At 45.1% G+C, this 20639-nt stretch overlaps 1 protein-coding gene and 1 non-coding gene across 9 annotated transcripts; both read left to right on the top strand.

Moving 5' to 3' along the window:
- Positions 1-1961: 1961 nt before the first annotated feature.
- Positions 1962-19924, top strand: eif4g1a (eukaryotic translation initiation factor 4 gamma, 1a). 8 transcript variants are annotated; one of them, XM_047589043.1, is made up of 32 exons: positions 1962-2402; positions 4090-4213; positions 4301-4387; positions 4617-4649; positions 5748-5768; positions 6021-6200; positions 6754-6853; positions 8970-9124; positions 9340-9432; positions 10059-10134; positions 10232-11299; positions 11380-11468; positions 11567-11756; positions 11952-12085; positions 12246-12365; positions 12478-12867; positions 13012-13158; positions 13252-13488; positions 13711-13815; positions 13916-14227; positions 14346-14463; positions 14549-14651; positions 14965-15272; positions 15378-15499; positions 15605-15777; positions 15868-15993; positions 16419-16500; positions 16639-16737; positions 17109-17252; positions 17389-17470; positions 17576-17716; positions 18406-19924. In XM_047589043.1, exons 2-32 carry the CDS (start codon positions 4139-4141, stop codon positions 18585-18587), a joined length of 5292 nt encoding a protein of 1763 aa, XP_047444999.1. In that variant the 5' UTR covers positions 1962-2402; positions 4090-4138; the 3' UTR covers positions 18588-19924. The 8 variants fall into 8 exon arrangements, with proteins under 8 accessions (XP_047444999.1, XP_047445005.1, XP_047445000.1 ...); XM_047589049.1 differs by having other exon boundaries at positions 4086-4213; positions 8970-9121; positions 11567-11747; XM_047589044.1 differs by having other exon boundaries at positions 4086-4213; positions 8970-9121.
- LOC125011506 lies at positions 13556-13632 on the top strand. The gene has a single exon (XR_007113196.1). It is a non-coding gene; the product is annotated as a small nucleolar RNA SNORD66 (small nucleolar RNA).
- Positions 19925-20639: the final 715 nt, after the last annotated feature.

The raw sequence follows: 20639 nt of genomic DNA, 5'->3' as shown, positions 1-20639 counted from the left end.
GCTCAGAGCCTTGCTCTCCGGCGTTCCTAAAAAGACCATTTCCAATCTACAACTATTACAAAATTCAGCCGCACGAGTCCTAACGACAGCCAGAGGGCGGAAACACATTATACCTGTTTTATAATCTTTGCATTGACTCTTCGTGTGCTTCAGGATCGATTAAATTTCTTATAGTTGTTTTTTAAATGTCTTAGCAGTCTTGGGCCTTCTTACTTGTCTGACTTACTTTTACTATATCAACCCTCGCAAACCCTGAGGTCCTCTGGTGCCGGCCTTTTGACAATACCACAAGTTAGATGTAAGACTCATGGGGAGGCAGCATTTGGTTATCATGGCCCCCGGCTGTGAAACAGCCTGCCGGAGAACCTCAGGGCCGCAGAGACCGTTGATACTTTTAAAAAGAGGCTCAAGACTAATCTTTTTAATCAGGCTTTTACATGATTTTAATTCCTACTAACTCTATTTTATCACCATTTGATTTTTATTTATGTTATTAGTCTTTTACATGGCTTATTTTTACGTGGTTCATTTATGTACTTTTATAACCTATGTTTATCGGGTCAAAGTTGTTTTAAGTTATTATTATTATTATTTTCTTTCTAATTATTTATTATCTATTTATTTTAATTTCTTACCACATCTCCAGTGTTTCCTCTGGGGGGCCTGCCATGCTTGGGACTATTACTGTCTGCCGGTGGGGCTGCCGTCCCTTAGATTCCTTAGGTCCCTTCGGCCTGGGTGGTTGGACACTCTTCACCTAGGTGTGGGGCCCGCCTCTCTGCCCTGGCTGGGGTTATCTTTGTGGTGGCGCTCTTATGGTCAAGGGACTGGGACCCCTCAGCGTGGACGGGCCCCAAAGGTATTGTCCGCCTTGCCTCTAGCCTCAGTGTCCTGCCATGTCTTGTTGACAACTCTTGGTGTGTATATTGGTGTGAGTGTTGACATGTGTGTTGTCTGTTGATGTACTGTTTGATGTTTTTATTTGTGTAGGCACTTTGGGTTGCATGTTTTGTAAGAAAAAGTGCTATATAAATAAAGTTTGATTGATTGATTGATTGAACGCTGGTCTGGAGGCACAAGGGAGACCTACACAATATTAGGTGGTCATTGTTATGCCTGACTGGTGTATGAATCCATATATAAATGTGCTGTTTGTATAGCAGGTGGAGGCCGAGGATATATGTCTGTTGTGTAGATGGTAGGCTTATAACTGGAAAGCTCATACTGAATATGACATATTTGTTATGACGTCAGTCCTCTATCACGAGACGTGAATTCAAACATTAGATTTGCAGCTACAAAAAAATCATACTCCCCTTTAAACAAGAGACAGAAAATCAACTGCATCACAAAGTCTATTTAGTGAAATCATCCTTGTTGTGGCAAGTATGTGGTGTTTTCCCAGTGTCATGGAAATGGCCTTTTAATACATCATTTGTGACATTTATATTGTGTTATTTGTTATCTTTATTAATATTTAGCGAACTTCTTGTCAATAACTCCTTTCACTTGCCAAACCCACCCTACTTTATGCAACATTGGACTCAATTCAATCTGCTATGTGCCTTCATTTTTATAATTGTATTTACTGAAATTCTATTTTGTTTATATCTCCGAAACATTTCTAGGTTGCATAGAGGATCTTAAAGTAACGCAGTTGCAAACATCTGTATGTGCTGCACATGTGACAGAACTGACAGTAAAGCAGACTGTGATGTATCTGTAAATTAAATTAAATACATACGGAATAAATAGGACTGTTAGGAAGTTAGGCCTCAAATTAGGCCGGTCTTTACGCGGATTGTGTAAAATGCATACGCGCATTGTGCTTACTTCAGATAATGTTTCATATTTTCGGTCTAAGGTGATTGTAAAGCATGGGTGGATAAAATGAGTCAAGCTCCAGTATCACATGACCAAGGCAACGGCATCAAATTTTAATTTCCCCGGAAGTCACCCATGCGTCTTGGAGGCGCACCGGCTCCACTCCGCAGCAACATCGCAGTATGGCCTCGCTCTGAGCCTCCTACACGGCAGCTGTGTACACACCTTACCGGCAATCCGTCACCATCGACGCCTTGATCATGGACCTCCGGTCCAGAGGCTTTTTTCGGGGCCATCGGAATTGTCAATAGTACTCCCGAAGTACTATATTATTTGATTTTGAGCACTGTCACTTTTGCACGCCCGGGGATTTAAACCTAAGTGACAGTTGTAGCCATACTCACCCCATCTGCCGGTTAGCTAACTAGCTCGCTAAGTCATTAGCCAAGAAGGGCATCTCTTTTCTGCTGGAGTAAAGGACAAGGAAACTACGACACCGCTACTTAAATTAACAGAAGACTGACCCGAGGCTGACTCCTCGAGTTTCTATCTTACGACACAGTCGCTGTTAATTCTTGGTAAGGATGAAACCAGCTGGCGGCGGTAATGCTAGCTAAGTGGAGCCGAGCTTCATTTTTGTCCGAGGCGCTCAGGCTGGAGCAGGCCCCACTCATAGCGGCTCAAACCAGGCTTCAGCAGGCTCACAACACCGACACGACCAAAAACTACACGTTTAACCATAGTGCCGTGGCTACGTGAACTCTGGGCTTCCTTTGGAGCTACTTGGCTAAACTTAATCTGACGTTAGCAGAAATGACAACCAGGGTGACTCGCTGTCCTGGCTAATCTGCCCTCGGAGCTAACGATGGTTAAAAGTGAGCTAACGATTGTTAAAAGTGATTTTCACTGTGTTACGAGACAGCGGCGTTGGGTTAATACTTTGACCTGAACATGAACATATTATCCTCGTTGGCAGAGTATAAAGTCAAGTTAGCCCCGGATGACAGGTTGAGGGTTTCATGTGATGGAGGAGCTCGCTGGGCCTGTAGTTAAATAGGACACGGCTACAGAGCTAGCCAGCGTTAAACAACAATAGCTCTACTGTGACCTAATCGGCCTCGGCTGTTGCAGCACTGTAGCCGGGAGGTGCTCATCTACTGTTGGTGTGTTTTGGTTTAAAAAAAATATCACCCATCAAGACAGTAACGTCGTGAGCGTGTGGGCTCCGAGGTTAAATGTGAACTCAGCCACGTAGCGTGAAACTAAAGTGAAATGTCTCGTGATGGTGGGACACGTATCGTTAGCCGTTCAGGGGGGAGCCGCCACGCTAGCGGGCCCATAAGTTGAATTTTATCTCGTAATCTGAGCTATCACGCAGTGGCAAGCCGTCTCTGGACTACTTGTCATGTTTAAAAACCGATCCACAGGCCCAGTGGCCGTCGGTGCTGGTTGAAGCATATGGCAGCCTCACTCCGGTTAAAGGAAGCATGGCACCAGCTAGCGGCTATGCTAACCTTAGTTCCCGTGTCAGCAGGTGGACAGAGAATGACACGTCTGCATTGGTTTATTTATTTTATTTTTTTTACTAAGCACGTTTTTAGATTTCTGCTATTTTAACAGCAGTGGTTTAACCAGATTATAACATTGCACTCTGGACGAAAATGGTTCTCGAGTTATTTGAATTTGTTATTTGCACATGCTGCTAGCACGAGAGGGGGCATTGACGCCACTGTTAACACACAGTACATGAGCTTTGACCTGAGGTATCCATTTTCTTACGTTTACTCCAAACCTGTTCAGGCTGAGCAACATGGTGTCAGAGATATGTGTGTAGATCTCTACACTCATCAGTATCTGGCTCCTATTTGCCTTTTGTATGTGTTTAGTTTTTAAGTGATTTAATGTCCATTACAGATCTTATCTGTCAAAAAGTGGGAAGTTTAAATATGATGACACACAGATATGTCCATTACAAACCAATTTGAGCAAAAAATCCTATAGGGTTAGTGACCCCGATTGCTCATAAGACTTCATACATGAGCTAAGCAATATGCAAGTGAACAAGACAGTGGGAGGTGACAGCGTTATCATAGGCGAAACCTCAGACCACACCCTCGCTGCTTGCTTAGATGATTCCACACGTAAAGGATGATGCATGTATTTCGGTATTTGTCATGTTTAGCGAACTGCCAAACCCCAGCGTCTGCTTTTGAATATGGAGACCTTTCTAAAAATAATTAATTGTCCTCTCTCTTCCTCAGGAAGGCTGGCAACACACCTGCCACCCTAATGCAGAACCATAAAAGAACGTGAAATGAACAAACCACCACAGCCTATAACGGGACCCACTTCTGTCCCAAATCCTGCCCCCTCCCCTGGATTGACACAGGTGAGACCCTCTCGCCAGGTAGAGTCCGTTGTTTTGGCAGATTAGAATTTGGTAACATCTGTTTTCCCTCTTTCCTCTCCTCTCAAGGCTGCCTACGGCCCTGGACAGCCCCCTTCTCTTGTTTTTGCCACCCCTACACCACCACAAATGAGCTCTGCACCACAGCCAAGACAGGTATTGTGGACGGCATGGTTTTCTTTCACTTTTTAGGTTTTTGGATCCGCTATTTTAGTGGATATGTATGCGAACTCTGTCTTCCCTGCTCCTTCAGATAGATGTCTGAAATGGCTTCCTCTGCTCAAAGGCTTTGGCTCGATATGTATGCGTGTGTTTTAGGCTGTGTGCCATCTTTCTCCTTGAATGTCAATCTTGACTTCTTTCCTCTTTTCTGCTGTCCTCCCAGTTTGCTGCAGGGCCCCGTACTTTGCACCAACAGGTACTAACGCCCCTCACTTTGCCATACGTCCCCTCTGTCTCTGTAGTTGAATGCATGCTTTTAGAGCCTGATGTAGGGGAATTAGATGAGAATGTCGTAGTATTTATTAGAGTTGACTCTTCCCGAGGTTGAGTACGGTTGAATTTTACATGTCATTCTGGAAATGCATATTTCTCAGTAGCGAGTTTTCATTTTTCAACTGGGCCACAAATGTTTTGAAAGCAGAATTTACCTGGAATGAATTTCTTAAATCATTGCGCATTTGCTCATTTCCACATATTTTTTTTTTCGCCCCATACTTATCTGCAACTTCAAAATATCATCTTGTTGTTTTAATTGTTGTTTAATTGAAATTAAAAGCAATAATCAGCTTTTTGGCACTGACTAGCATATTTTACATGTAGTCTATGCGACAACCAGAATCCAAGAATGCAGCTTTATTTCGTATCACGCTTGGTGAAATAAAATCTTGTGCTCAATTTCTCTGGGAGGGTACAATTTAAAATTGACTCATGCAAATTAAGAGATGAATGTTGGGTGGATTGTAGTGCTATAAAAAGAAGGAATGATTCTAAAATGACATGACACACGGGTCAATACTTTCTGCATCGGTTGAGGCTGTACTCTGATTGGTTCATGTGAAGACATGAGTCATCTCACTGTGAGAACTTTAGTCCAAAATTTCTGGCACAGTTTCGCAAAACAAAATTGCTGCAAGCTGTTGGTCGGTGTGTCTCATAGTGCAGTGTATTAGCAAAGTTTTGGATAAATGGCCACAAATTGGACCGTGATGCCATGACAGGGGTCGACTTCAGAATTTCCTATTAACATGAATTGAAGTTTAAGATCAGTTCCTGCATGCGCCTGCAGCCCTTACAGTAGAGTGGATCCTGCTTCTATGCAGACCTGTACAGAGTTGCATGTGCATCTGTAGTTGTCTGGGCTTCATGTTCATGGCTTTGAGATACACTGCTGCCCCCCCCCATACTCTACTCTCTCACATCTTGTAATCTCAACCGTCCTCATTTTCTCTAGTCCTCATTTTCACCTTAATCTCACTCCCTCTCTTGCTCTCTGCTCATGTGTGCGCGGCTGAAGGGTGGATACAGAGCGTTACAGGTAACAGCTTTTCTCTTCGTCCCTCCCCTCTTAACTTGAGCTAACCTCAGTGTGCCAGGGAGATTTATATTTGCCGTGCGCTGTAGCAGCTGCTACGAGTGCCATGCTCTCAGCTGAGGGGTGTGTGCTGCCGGACAGATTTAACACATAAGTTAGGACTAAGATAACTGAGACCGTAAATGCACGCACTAACAACTTTGCCTTCGCTACGTCGCATTCTTCATTTGTCTTTTCCTCTCACCTTTTCCGCAGAGTTACTATCCAAATCGAGCCACCATGGCCACCAGTGCTCCGAGGGTACAGACGAGTAGTGGCCCTCGACCTGTTGGACCCACTCACGTCTACCAACCTGGCTCACAGATGATGATGATTTCACAGCAACAGCTGAATTTTGCTGGCTCTCCTCAGGGCTACTTCATCCCTCCTGGACAGGTCGGCTTCCATTTTTAACGATGCTCACATATTATCGGTCACACCTCCCCACATGTCGGACGGTTCTGTTTAGGAAATTACATTTGAAAGAGGAGTTATTGTCCTTGAATAGCCCGTGTACCCGCCTCTACAAACTGCATCGCATTGCAGCTGTAATGTTGGAAGTCTTACAAGTTCCTTCATGTCGGTTTAGGGAGTGTCTTTTAGGGTTAGTCAGCCTTAAAATTGTTTACAAACCCCACATTAATCTCGAGGCTTTTTTGAAGGCTCGTGTGGAGTATTTTGTTTCTGCAGAAGATTTAAATTCTTGCCACGTGAAAATGGAATTTCCAGTAAAATGTACTGCAGTCAGTTATCTTATCAGTAGCAAAGTACTACTGGTGTCACAGAGTATTGTGATGGATTTCCCCCCCGACTGATTCTTCTTCTCGATTGTGTGAGGATGTGACTGAAGCGAAGAACTAACTACATTTGAAAATTTTAATGAACAAACTAAGCAAATGTGAGGATATAGTAGACTCACTTCTTCATTTTCTCTATTTTGTTCCTCCAGTACCGGCCCCCATACATGCCACCTACCCAGCAGTACCCAGTGACCAGTGGGACAGCAGGGTTCTACCCAGGAACCAGCCCTGCTGAGTACCCTGGCTTTGGTAAGGATTTTAACCCAAGACCGGCAACAACCAAGCACAACCATAAACCACGAACACGTCGTTTTTCTGTTGAAATTAGAAGCAACTTGAACTGAGATTTTAAGTTGCAGCTCAGCATTTAATCTGCGTCTACGAGGTATCGCTGGGTGTGTCATGGTTTTGCTTGGATGTTTGGCGTCTAATGGCTTTCTGGGCCACAACACAACACTGCTCTATGTGCTGAACTGCCAGTTGCATGTGGTCTGGCTTGATTGTGCTTTGGCTGGTGTTCTCTCTATCTGCAGTTTCACCTGACACTGCCTTACGGGTTCCATGAAATGACTTTGAGACCATCATTTTGAACAGGAGAAATAGCCGGGGTTTAATTTTTTATTTTTTTTTTAACCAGGAACATTGTTTAACTGGTTAGAAGTTGGGGGTGAACGTAAAAATGGCACGCAACACTTTGTGCTGGCACCATTGAAGTTTTTAGGTTAAAACCATCTCGCCATACATCTGCCCTGTGTTTCTGATCCAGTGGTTAGATTTTTTTTTAATATATACATACGTAGTTGTTTGATTCTAATCATAAATGGCGTATACACACACTTAAGAGCTGGATGGCTCATTAAAAAAAAAAACTTTCCAGCAATTCATTTTAAAAAGTATATTGACCTACATATAAACGTAGTCTGCAGCCGGCAACACGAGGTGAGACTACGATGAAGCCACTGCTCATTTCATGGGACCTTCTTAACACCCTGCTTCCTCTGGATCCTCTCATTAACTCATTCTGCATCTGTCTCTTCCTGCCCTCTCTCTCCTTCTTTCCTCCCTCTCCCGTCCCTCACTCCCCTTCCTCTCCTTTGCTGCGTTGGTTCAGAGCCCTCTCTTGCTGCGAGGGAGAGGCGGGGTGGTGGGGGGAGAGGGGGCGGGCGAGAGAACGGCCGTCTCTCTCTCCACGGTGCTCCTCTCACCTCCCAGCGCTACCCCGGTGAGTAGTGTGTGTGTGTGTGTGTGTGTGCGCGCGCTTGTCTGGTGGTCAGCAGGCTTCAGTGGCAAAGATCTCTGTGGCACTTCCTGTATCTAATCGTGTCATAATTGTTTTTTTGTCCCCTTTTGGTTACACAAACATGTACCTGCACATTGTCTACCACGTGGAAGTTACTACAATAGAGTGCACACGGGAAAAAACGTTCATTCCTTTAGTATTTTGAATAATAAAATTCTATCAATGTGCGATATTTGTCTTAAAACTGCTGCGTCTATTAATGTAAATCATTTGAAACACATTCTTTGGGTTTTAAATATTTGTACCAGTGTAGTTTCATGACTCAGATTTCAGATGCGCCTCATAATGAATTCGCTGAAAGTTGATATCTAATCATAAGCCAAGTAATGTTGGCTAAGTTTAACTACATAACTCCTGGCTGTTGACGAGGGATGTAACATCGCAAAGTGCTTATGGAAAACATACTTAGTAGAAATATATGAAGTTTTCTGTGTTTGAGTTTTGATTTCAACAGACAGAAAGTAGGACTTTCAAAAATAAGGTCCTGTACTTATATAGTGACTTATACCCTTTATTAAATACTTTATCTTTTCTGTACACAAAGACGCAATGAGGTCACTGAGTCGGTGTAAAGCAGTATTTAACTTTAAAATTCAAATTGGTTTAGAGGAGGATCTGAATATTTGTGTTAGAGAAACAGATTTTTTATCATAAAACTTGATATTATTTTAAAATAATGTAAAACTGTTCAGATTCCACATCTAAATACAATTATTCTCTATTACGAATAAAAAGCAGCTTAATTTGTACCAAAGAAACTAGCATAAGGTGGTGGCAGCACAGAAATAAACTGGTAAATGAATTGTATATATTATTATTCTTCATATTTGTTCACATCTGTGTGTGTACAAGCAAGTGTTGAGAGTTGCACCTTGAAATCATTTTATAACGACTCACAATTCCCACAAACTGCCTCACAATCAAGAAATGCGACGTCAATACAGCATATTTGACCGTAACCCCATGAATAATAAAAGTGGATCCTGAAATGGGTTTTTATTTTAGTGTGGAGTTTTTCTTTTCTATTTATAATCTTTATTTATTTATTTTTTTCTGCCTTTACAGCAGGAGCTTACTATCCAGCTCAGCCGCAGTACTCCCCATCTGTCCAGCCTACACCGGTCATGATCAACCCCGCCCAGCCGCAGCAACAAGCCCCGCCTCCTCAGCAGCCACCCGCACAGTCACAAGGCCCACCAAAGAGGGAACGCAAACAGGTAGTGAGTCCCAACAAAAGAGCAGCGCTCCTCTACGGTCTGAATGAATGGAAAGTGTATTGTCTGCTCCGTGTGGAACTTTCCCTTTTTACCTGAAAATAATAGCATTTGTCATGACGGCTGGCAGCTATAGATCGGTAGTGGCAGGAAAGTGGCATACCAGCTGTATTTTAATGTCGGATACGCATTTTAACCAATATCGGCTTTGTGTCTGATAGATAAGAATACGAGACCCCAACCAGGGCGGCCGTGATATTACAGAGGAGATCATGTCTGGTGGAAGGTCCACCACTACACCGACTCCCCCACAGGTAAGACATTACTTTTACACGACTGTTTTACGCTAAATAACTAGAGACGGACTAGTTTTATTGACTGTAAGTAATAATGCTGAGTCATGGTGCTGTACCCACTGTGTGCGTGGAGATTAAAGGTAATTTAACACAGCGAAGGACAGAAGCTCTGCTTCTGGAAGAACATTTTCGGTGGACTGTGCTGACTTGTATTTTGCCGCTGAGTTATCTGAGAATCTAGGAGGTGAAGCGAAAGTGTATTCAGTTGAATATGAAGAGATATTTGAGTAGGTCTGTGGGAAGGAAGCACGCCTTTGGAATTCTTTCCATGCCAGCCCCCAGTTTATGTTTCACCGAGGTGATTGTGAGTTTTCACATCTTTGTGCTAACAGCTCATATTAAGCACAGAGGCTCACTGGAAAAACAATGCAAAGCGCTCAAACGAGCTGTGGATGACTTTCTGTGTGAATCTGGTTTAATTTGAAAGATGCTAGTTGGGCGAAATAATAAAGAATAAAATAAACACTACAAAAATAATACAGTAAACAAAACGGGACATTGTTCTTAGTAGCTAAGTTTAATCAATTCCTGTCAATAAGTGAAACTTACGCACATTGTTAAGTAACATCTTTTTGTTATTGCAGACCACAACACCTGATGTAAGTCCTGCACAGACCAATGGGGAAGTTGCGCCGCCTGTTGTTTCAGTGACAAGAAGAGGTGCGTACAAGTTCTCAATATCAGTTAAAATGAAAGGTAGTCGAGGTCAACATTTTTCCTTATTGTCTGATGAATTTGTGTTTCGCATTGTGTCCAGATGAAAACACAGAGCTCGCTGCTAGTGCTGAAACCCCTCCGCCTCCCGCTACAACAAACACGGAGCCCGTTGTGGAGGCCAAACAGGAAACGGACAGCCAAACGGCCCCACCTGTCGAGTTAGCTGCGCCATCTGTAGCGCCCGTGGCCGCTACCGAGGAGCCATCCTCATTGATAAAGGAACAGCCGTCTCCTCCTCCCCTCCGTACAGAAGCGGCACCTGCCACCGCTCCTGCCGAGGTAGTAAACAAAGTCAGTGCTAACGCCGGTGACACAGTAGACGCCCCTGTCGCACCTTCAGCACCATTAGCACAAGAGGCACCGATGAAAACGGTGGAACCACAGGCTGCTCCGGTTCCGGCTTCAGCCCCGGCTCCAGCTTCAGCTCCAGCTCCAGCTCCAGTTTCTGCCCCGACTCCAGCTTCAGCTCCAGCTCCAGTTTCTGCCCCGGCTCCGGCTCCGGCTCCAGCTCCAGCTCCAGCTCCAGCTCCAGCTCCGGCTTCGGCTCCAGCTCCAGCTCCAGCTCAAGCTCCAGCTCCAGTTCCAGCTCCGTCTGAGAAGGCACCAGAAAAAGAAGAAGTGAAAACAGAGGAAAAAGAAAAATTGAAAAAAGAAGAGCAGGTACCCAGCACTAAGGTGGAGCCTGAAGTTGAGGTTGCGGCAACAGTTAGCCCCGTTACCGTGGCAAAAGAGGAAACTGCCGCAAAGACAGAAGCTGAAGCCTCCCAGCGTCCCCCTCCTGTACAGGAGCCTGCTGCCCCGCCGGCCCCGGACGCTGACGTCAGCGCCGCCCCCGAACCTGAACCCACACCGGCTGAAACAGCAGAGCCTCTTCTGTCCAACGGCCTCCCTCAGGAGTCTGAAGAACTGTCTGAGGATATGACCTTTTCAGGCACTACACCCCATGACAAGCCCGATGCGTCTGTATCTCAGGAATCCACACCTGTGGGTAAAACGGAAACACCAGCCCAGGAGGCAGAGGAGGAGAAAGAGAAGGAGGAAGAGTGGAAGAAGAAAAGTGAGGACGTCCCACCTGCCTCTGTTAACTGTCCAGAGGAATCTATGCAAGGTACAGTTGAGAAGTCTCTCATTAGCGGTCAATATATGTGTCATTTAGCTTTTATGTTAATGTTTTATTCTTCTTTGAAGCTGCTACATCTGTGCCAAAGAAGAGGAAAAACATGAAGGAGTACAACAAGAAGGCGGCCATTGGAGACCTCCTGGATGCCTTCACAGAGGTGTGTATCAGTTCAGACGACAACAAGGCTGAGGGTAACACCGTGGTGTTTAAGAGCACGGACGATTAAGACAATACTAACTGTGTTTCCCTTTGCAGGAACCGGCCAAGCCTGTACCCGAACCCCCATCTGCTCCGGTCAATCCTCCAGCTCCAGTTGAAATTCCAGATGAGAAGTTGGCAGATGAGACCTGGGAGGAGAAAGAAGACAAGCAGAACGCAGAACCTGACAGCACTAAATCCACACCAGAGCCAACTGAGCAGAAATACCAGTACAAAGGTAACCAGGGTAAGTTAAATAGAAACTGTCGTGATCATGTACGCCTCGCAGATGAAAAAATGTCTCAAGTGCCGTATTAAGAGAAACCTTAGTCTAAATTCACAGTTTTTAACTGAATATCTGCTGACGCTTCCTTGCTCCAAAGTTATATTCATGATTAAGTTCAAGGATGTACACTCAATTCTCTGCGTTGACATCCCTCAGAACAATGGAAGCCGATAGACCCAGAGGAGAAGAAGCGGTACGACAGGGAGTTCCTCCTGGGCTTCCAGTTCAGCAGCGCCAGTATGCACAAACCCGAGGGCCTGCCGAGCATTAGTGATGTGGTCCTGGACAAGGTAGGTGATGATTAGCTTCACTGAAACAAACTAGAAGCTACACAAAAGTGCCTTATTCTACTTGTGAGTTATTTAGAATGACTTGTTGTTAAATACATTGTACAGAATATACTCTAATGGCCTTGATTGAAATTAAATTTGGCTTTTATTTCAACTTCAGGTGAACAAGACTCCACTGCGTCCTGCTGACCCAGCTCGACTGATGAACGTTGGTCCAGATTTCACTCCCTCTTATTTGGGGAATCTCGGAAGCAGATCTGTGGGAGGACCACGAGGCCCGGTTAGTCAATCTGTCACTGTCTTGCGTGTCAACGTATTTCAACATAATGCCGAATAAGTTTTCTCTGTGCCAACTTAGTATGTGTAACTAACGTTGCTCTCCCGTCCTTCAGCCCCCTGGGCCACGCCGCTCTCAGCAGGGTCAGCGGAAAGAACCCAGGAAGATCATCAGCAGCATGTCCCTTAACGACGACGTGCAGCTCAACAAGGCTGAGAAGGCCTGGAAGCCCTCTGTGAAGAAGTCCGCTCGCAGCCGCGGCCCAGAGGAGACGGAAGAAGACGACTCCGAGCAGGGCAAGACTGCAGCGCTATTCAAGCGCCTGCGCAGCATCCTCAACAAGCTGACCCCACAGAAGTTCCAGGAGCTGATGAAACAGGTGACGGAGCTGACGATAGACACGGAGGAGAGGCTGAAGGGAGCCATTGACCTCGTCTTTGAGAAGGCCATCTCAGAGCCCAACTTCTCTGTGGCCTACGCCAACATGTGTCGCTGCCTTATGGGGGTAAGATGTGTTCACACTTTTTAAACATTTGCTCTGATGATGACGACTTCGGTTTTGTTTTGTGCCACTGAATGATTATGATGGTATAGAAGTGGTGGAGCACACGTTTATCTGACAGGATATACTGAATATTTGTTGTTCCAGGTGAAAGTCCCCACCTCAGACAAGCCAGGAGTTTTTGTAAACTTCCGCAAACTGCTGCTTAATCGCTGCCAGAAAGAGTTTGAGAAGGACCAGGATGACGACGAGATCTTTGAGAAAAAGCAGAAGGAGATGGAAGCTGCCAAAGAGGTAAGAAAGGATTTGTTTTTGGATTTGACTGAACTGGTCCGATGTGACCGAGTGCCACACTAAGCACCAACCTCTGTTTGTCTTTGCCCTTAGGGAGAGGACCGTGAACGCTTGAGGGTGGAGCTGGAGGAGGCCAGAGACATAGCCCGACGCCGCTCACTCGGAAACATAAAATTCATCGGCGAACTGTTCAAGCTTAAGATGCTGACAGAAACCATCATGCACAACTGTGTAGTGAAACTACTGAAGAATCATGATGAGGAGTCTCTTGAGTGTCTCTGCAGACTGCTCTCCACCATTGGAAAAGACCTGGACTTCGAGAAGGCCAAGGTACGTGAAGCATGAAGATGCACAGATGGAAGTCAGTGGTTTTTGTAGACTGTTAAAATTAAACGATCTCCATTGATGACTTTTGTTTTTGTGCCACGTGTCTGGGCCACTGACTATTGCTGATGGGTTTGAGGAACTGAGGAGATTGTCCTACTCATATACGCAGGTCATCAACTTATAGCCAGGGATCATAAAATTCACTGTTTTCGGTTTTCCCGACAGCCTCGTATGGATCAGTATTTCAATCAGATGGACAAGATCATCAAAGAGAGGAAGACCTCATCCAGGATCCGCTTCATGCTGCAAGATGTCTTGGATCTCAGAAAGGTAAATACTCATTGATAATCAACAGCATGTAGCAATAAAGTGACGAATGTTATGAATTGGGGTTGGAAAATTTCAAATGTCTTCCATCTCTGCCCCGTAGAATAACTGGGTACCTCGGAGAGGAGACCAAGGGCCGAAGACAATTGACCAGATCCACAAGGAGGCCGAGATGGAGGAGCACAGGGAACAGATCAAAGTTCAGCAGCAGCTCATGTCCAAGAAAGACGGCGGTGGTGGAGGAGGAGGAGGAGGAGGAGGCGGTGGAAGCAGGATGGGAGGCAACATGGGAGGCCGAGGCCCTCACACACCGGGAGGCGGCCGGGGTAGCCAGCCTCAGGATGAGGGGTGGAACACTGTGCCCATCTCCAAGAACAGACCCATCGACACTACCCGCCTCAGCAAGATCACAAAGGTAATGTCCACAAACTCCAATCTTCAGATTCCTTTTCTCTCACAGTATTGTTTCCCATCACTACAGTCAAATATAGTGTCTGATGTTTTATATTCCGTTTCCTTGTGTTTTCCTGTAGCCTGGTGCTCTGGACTTCAACAATCAGCTGTTGGCTCCGGGCGGCAAAGGCATGTGGGGAAGTTGGGGAAAAGGCAGCAGTGGAGGAAGTGGAGCTAAGCCAGCGGGCGGAGAGCAAGGTAACCCACCTTCTTCTACCAGACAGCATGACTCAGTGGCTGTTTTAAGGGTTCGGACCTCACTTTTCTCCTTTCCTCTGTTCAGACTCTGGACGCCCGGCTACAAGCACTCTCAACCGCTTCTCGGCCCTGCAGCAGTCGGGCTCGTTGATGTCGTCGGCAGACTCTGATCGCAGAGTTCCTCAGAGGTAGATATATTCTCACTGTCGTCTGATTATTTCCACTTCCTCTCTTTCTCCTTCACAGCTGAGATCAAATGTGTGATGAAGCTTATTGGACATATTCACATATCATCCTACGCACTCTTTCTTACTACACAAACTAATAAATACTAGTTGGTTGGATGTTGGTTCAGAGTTAACATTTGAGACCGTTTCCAGGCAGATTTTGACCTTTTGTGACAAACGTTTAAAGTTTGTGTGTTCGGTCTGTCCTGTGAGAGATGAGATAAATTCTCGACGCATGTTTAATGTGCCGCTCTGTCTCTCTGGAAAAATTCAGGTCAAGCTCCAGCCGTGAACGCGGGGGCGACAGAGACAGGAGTGAACGCGACAGGGATCGATTCGACAGGTTCGAACGCGGCGATGGGAACCAGATCAGTAAGAGGAGCTTCAGCAGAGAGTCCCAGGAGCGCGGCGGCAGGAGCGGAGACAGCCGAGCCTCCGTTGAACCCGTGCGCCGCGTTGCCAGCATGACCGACGACAGGGACAGAGGAAGCAGGGATAGAGGAAGTAGAGACAGGGGAAGCAGAGATAGAGGAAGCAGAGACCGGGGAAGCCGGGACAGGGGTCCAAGCAAAGATCTCACAGGTAAAGAAATCATGGACTTCAACAGCATCTATAAGAAAGAAGTTTCACTCTCTTAGAAAGACAAATTAACCTTAGCTTTCCTCTTTTCCTCTCTCGTCTCTGTAGCTAAGCGTGAGAGTGCCCCCACTCCTCCTCCGTCTCTTCCCAAACCTGCTTTGTCAGAAGAGGAGTTGGAGAAGAAGTCGAACGCCATCATTGAAGAATACCTCCACATCAATGACTTGAAGGTATGAGCGTCATTCAGTCACAGACAACAGTGCGAATTATTCATAAATCCGCATACATCGACAAATGAGTCACCTAAACGTTCTCCTCTTCTTCTTCTGCTGTAGGAGGCGCTGCAGTGTGTGGCAGAGCTCAACAGTTCCTCACTGCTCTATGTGTTTGTGCGGAACGGCGTGGAGTCGACACTTGAACGCAGCACCATTGCTAGGGAGCACATGGGTCTGTTGCTGCACCAACTTAAAAAGGCGGGGACTTTGCCCACACAGCAGTACTACAAAGGGTGAGCATCGAACAGAGGTTTCTAATGCGTGGACAGGAATAACTTGGGCTGCGAGCTTGAAGTAAGACTGTTTGTTTGTTTCGTTCGCAGGCTACAGGAGATCCTGGAGGTAGCGGAGGACATGGCCATAGATATACCTCACATCTGGCTCTACTTGGCTGAACTCATTACCCCCATGCTCCATGAGGGAGGCATCCCTATGGGACAGCTCTTCAGGTGAGAGCCTGATGTCTACAGGAATAATGTAATCAAGCCTAACATTTAGGTTGAGGATTGAGTCACAGTCACCTTTGATCGATCGCTCTCAGTCCATAAATGGTATTGGACTCTCGGGTGTAGACTGAGAGAGACACATCCTCTGCTTCTTTATATTTTGTGTGTCAGCAAATGGCAAATATCAGTGTCCTTGCCAGTACTGATTCAGAATTTATGGACATTAGACCTGTTCACCATCTTCTTCTGCAGAGGCTTTGTACTCTGCAGAAGAAGATGGCTTCCTCCTGAAAAGATTGCAAACCAAATGTAGAGCTAGGTCACTTATTTCCAACTCAAAGGGCCAAACTGATAATAAATAAATAAATAAATAAATAAACCTAATTTAAAGAAGACTAACAAGATGAATCCATTGTATTTGTCTTCAGGGAGATCTCCAAGCCTCTTGTTCCTCTGGGGATGGCCGGAGTGCTGCTGGTACAGATCCTCAAGCTGCTCTGCAAAGAAATGGTACGTCTGTGAATCAGCAAGCCAAAGTGCACATTTTAACATTTTTTTTTTTTTTTTATTATTACGTTCTGTGGTACACTAAAAATAAATCATTTAACTTTAATGCAATTTCTTTTCTTCTTTTTTTCCCTCTATCAGACGCCCAAGAAGGTCGGGACTTTGTGGACGGAAGCTGGGCTTAGTTGGAACGAATTCTTGCCCAAGGACGAAGACGTCAACAAGTTTGTCACTGATCAGGTGCGTAAGAGACATTCGGTTTTTAGACGAAAGCAGAGAACGAAAACGCTTTTCGCCTGCATCTATAGCTATCAGCTTTTACAGTGACTTTAAGTCCGTTGTGCGACACTCAGATCCAGTTCCTTTCAAAGTAAAAGCTCTGAAAACCACCCACTAAGCACCGAAAGGCAGACATGGGTGAAAAAAAAACTTTGGTTTGATGTGGAAATATACAAAGTCCAATAAATATCAAATCTGAGGCGACAACCAATGAGAGTAACAGACAGTTTGACATATGCCACACACAGAGTACCCCAAACGCCTCATATCACCACATTCAACATGCTGATGGTGAGTTTGGAGATGCTCAGCCGTGTGTTTTATTATTACAGAAAGTGGAGTTCACCACAGGAGAGGGACTGGAGTCAAAGGAAGTCGCTAAGAAGAAGGTCTTTACTGGGGAGGAGCTCGGCAAACAGCTGGACAGACTCCTGCAGGACAAAGCCGACAACCAGCGGATCAGAGACTGGGTCGAGGTGTGTGGCTTTACTCGTGTTACAGCTCAGGTTTTACCGAGCATCATGCAGCCTGATTTTATTTTATTATTCAGTGTAAAGACAGCACGATTTGATTTGACACGATTTTAACGACTCGTATCATTTTCTTTTTCAGGCCAACCTGGACGAGCAGCAGACCGCTTCCAACCAGTTTGTACGGGCATTGATGACATCGGTGTGCCAGTCTGCCATCATATGTAAGCGTGACTAACATAGCGATGCGTCGGTCATCCAGCTGTGCGAGTATATTTATAACGGGCTGAAGAGTTGATGGTTTTTCTCAACATTTCCTATTGTTCCAGGTGACAACCCGTACAAGGTGGACGCTCAGCAGATCAACCAGAGGGCCAGTCTGCTGCAGAGATACCTGTGTGACGAGCACAAAGAGCTGCAGGCCCTTTACGCCCTCCAGGCTCTGATGGTGCACATGGAGCAACCTGCAAGTGAGTGTCCCACATAATGGATTCTGTCCCTCTATGCGTGCTCTAGGCTCCGTCGCTTTTTTCAAATAACATTGTCCATTCTGTAAATTAAATTGCACATAAAACGTAAGTATTGTTTGTGATTTGACTCATAATCTCACAGAACAGGGCTGTAGATGTTGAACCTGTTACAGACCGTTTAAGACGGTGCTAATGAACAAAGTTGCACCAGCTCCGAGCCAAAGTTCAGGCTTGTTGGTGTCAAATTTTTTGAATTTGAGATCGTAGTCAGAACTAAAAATGGGATATTTACCATGAAATCACACAAAAGGGCAAGACGATGGGAGAAGTTGTTCATTTTGTTGACCGACTGACTGGTCACTTTTCCTGACACTTGGCAAAATATTCTTATGTGTGTGGAGAAAAGTCAAAATTTGATGATGCTATATACTAGATTTAGTTCATCTGCAATAGCAAAAACACTTGGCACAATTATCTTTAAGCCAATATTCAGTCAAGCCTGTGAACCACGTTAAAAACGATCTGTCTACATTAACGCCTCACCTCAGTGCATGAGCTCATATCTACTGGAGCGTTGGTGTTTTTCATTCCCTCCCTGCAGCAAACTGTGGGTGAGGTCTAATTTGCTGCGACGAGGCCATCAATGCCAGCGCTCGATCAATACTGACCTCTGTGTTCTGTCTCTGCAGACCTGCTGCGGATGTTCTTCGACGCCTTGTACGACGAGGACGTCATTAAAGAGGAGGCCTTCTACAAGTGGGAATCCAGCAAAGACCCCGCAGAGCAAACGGGCAAAGGTGTGGCCTTGAAATCAGTCACCGCTTTCTTCACCTGGCTCCGCGAGGCCGAGGAGGAGTCTGACAAGGACTAAAAGACTGAACGCCGCCCCCCTTTGGCACAGCGGGCGCTCTGCAGCCGGCCGTGGAAACTTAACAGACAATGTTGCCCGAGAGGCAGACTCAAATCAGTCCTCAATGAGGATAAATCTTTATTATTATTCTTTACTTTGAGGGATGGACTCAGAAAACAATCATTTCTCTCTACTCTCCCTCTCTTGCTTCCTCATTGTCTCCCCACCTGCTTGTCACAGCAAGTGTCCTCATTGAATAAACTTGAAAACTGATTCAGCAGGATTGCTTGTTAACGAGGTGTGAAGTATCCCACATCACTACGAAACCTTTTTTTTTGTCACATATAAACCAACGGGCTGCTTTTTCATCACTCTAGACTATTACAATAATGCCTGACATCTGAAATGATCTGCAAGAAGAAAGCGCAGGGTGTGAGGGTGTAGGGGGTGAGGGTGATGGTGGGGGAGGGGGAGTGGGGGCCTCCCTGCCTGGTGGGTGTCGTCATGCCATAGTGTGTGTGTGTGTTCAGTCCAAACACGGCTCTTACGTCTTTGTCCTTTACTGGAGTGTGCAGCATGACTGAAGTGTGTTTCTATTAATGATACCGTGGACAAAAAACGGCCACAGACAAAAAATGTACAAAAAACTAATCTTAATTTGATGGATGGAGTTTTTAAAGAAAAGGTTGTCTATTTTCCTGTTTCCTATCATGAACTTGCAGAGGGCAAATGTCGACCTTTGACCTTGACTACTAGGGGGTGGTCTTAATGCTTCCTCTAAGCCATCCTCTCCCATCCCCAGTAGTGAACCACACTGACTGACTTTTCATCTTTACCTCTTCTGTACTTAAACCTGAGCTGATGTAGAGGACACTTAATGACCCAATCACCGTTAAAACTTGAAATCCACAGAAAATTGACTTGATGACATATATAAAGGTAAAAAAACAAAAAAAAAACAAAAAAAAAAAACAAAAAAAACACACACACAGAAATGATCCGAAAGCCTTTTCTACTTTAAGTGGAAACAAATTTCAGGAGCGTTCTGTAAATATATAATTATAATAATAATAATAATGATAATGATAGTTAAAAGAATAACTTTTTTTCCAGTTTTATTTTTCAGAAACAATAAATGGCTGATGTAATTGCAGTGTCTCCTTTTCCAACAGAAGCCACAGTTGTCCAGATGCAGAGAGGTGCTTTAGTTAATCCATTGATTATTAGTTTTATTGGAATTTTGTAAATATTTTTTGTTTCTTTTGCTTTCTTTATTTAAGAAATTATTGCTTCTTTTGCATCGGAAACTGGAAATATGAGGTTACGGAACATTGCAAATAAAGGACTTATTAAGTTGGTGAGCGGAGTTTTGTGTTTGGAACGTGTTCGATGGTGACATGATGGTTTGATTTTTTTTTTTTTTCTAGTGGTTGCACCAAAGATGGTCCGTCTCTATAAAGCACATCAGCCGTGGTCCATGACTTTACTCTTCCTCCTGCTCTCAGTTCACACAGCTCACTATATGGCAGCTTTAATATAATTTGTTGAGTTTCTTCTACACATTAAACTCCACCAATCAGCCACAACATTAAAACCACGACTTTGATATGGGAGGTATGTGGCCCTCCAATTCCATCTACAGCAGCTCATCTTTTGGATCCAACCCCACAAACCAGCCTCTGTTCCTGCTTCCTTGGATCACATTTAAAAGGTAGTGACCGCTGCAGACTCTGAACACATTATTCGCAGTGGTTTTGAAGATGCTCTGACCCATTCGTCCCAGGCCTCTGTACTTTTAGGGGATCCACCGCACAGCTATGCAGCTTACGGGCCTCGGCTGCAGGTGGACTTGCCGTGATGCGCCCGTCGTCCTATCCACACATCCATATCCCAGTCCTGTGTGTCACGCCATTACCTCTGCGCGTGTACGTCTCTCATCTCGTCCTCTCCACTCTTCTTCTCTCCCTCTTTTTCTGTCGTTGACATTGTACAGACAAAGCTGGCTTGAATGTTAAATCTCCCATAAATAGGAAAGTGGTTTGAGTTTTTGTTTATTTATAATTCATCTAGGAA

This window comes from Mugil cephalus, chromosome 7, assembly GCF_022458985.1.
Source record: "Mugil cephalus isolate CIBA_MC_2020 chromosome 7, CIBA_Mcephalus_1.1, whole genome shotgun sequence".
In the NCBI taxonomy this organism is placed as follows: Eukaryota; Metazoa; Chordata; class Actinopteri; order Mugiliformes; family Mugilidae; genus Mugil; species Mugil cephalus.
This window is presented reverse-complemented; position numbering and strand designations above follow the sequence as displayed.

What these genes read in the sequence shown, in the direction of transcription:
- eif4g1a (XM_047589043.1), top strand. Translation starts at nt 4,139, where the DNA reads ATGAACAAACCACCACAGCCTATAACGGGACCCACTTCTGTCCCAAAT. An exon ending in TGCTGAGTACCCTGGCTTTG is followed by an intron (nt 6,854 to 8,969) that starts GTAAGGATTTTA and finishes CTGCCTTTACAG; the next exon opens with CAGGAGCTTACTATCCAGCT. An exon ending in GCCAGCGGGCGGAGAGCAAG is followed by an intron (nt 14,464 to 14,548) that starts GTAACCCACCTT and finishes TCCTCTGTTCAG; the next exon opens with ACTCTGGACGCCCGGCTACA.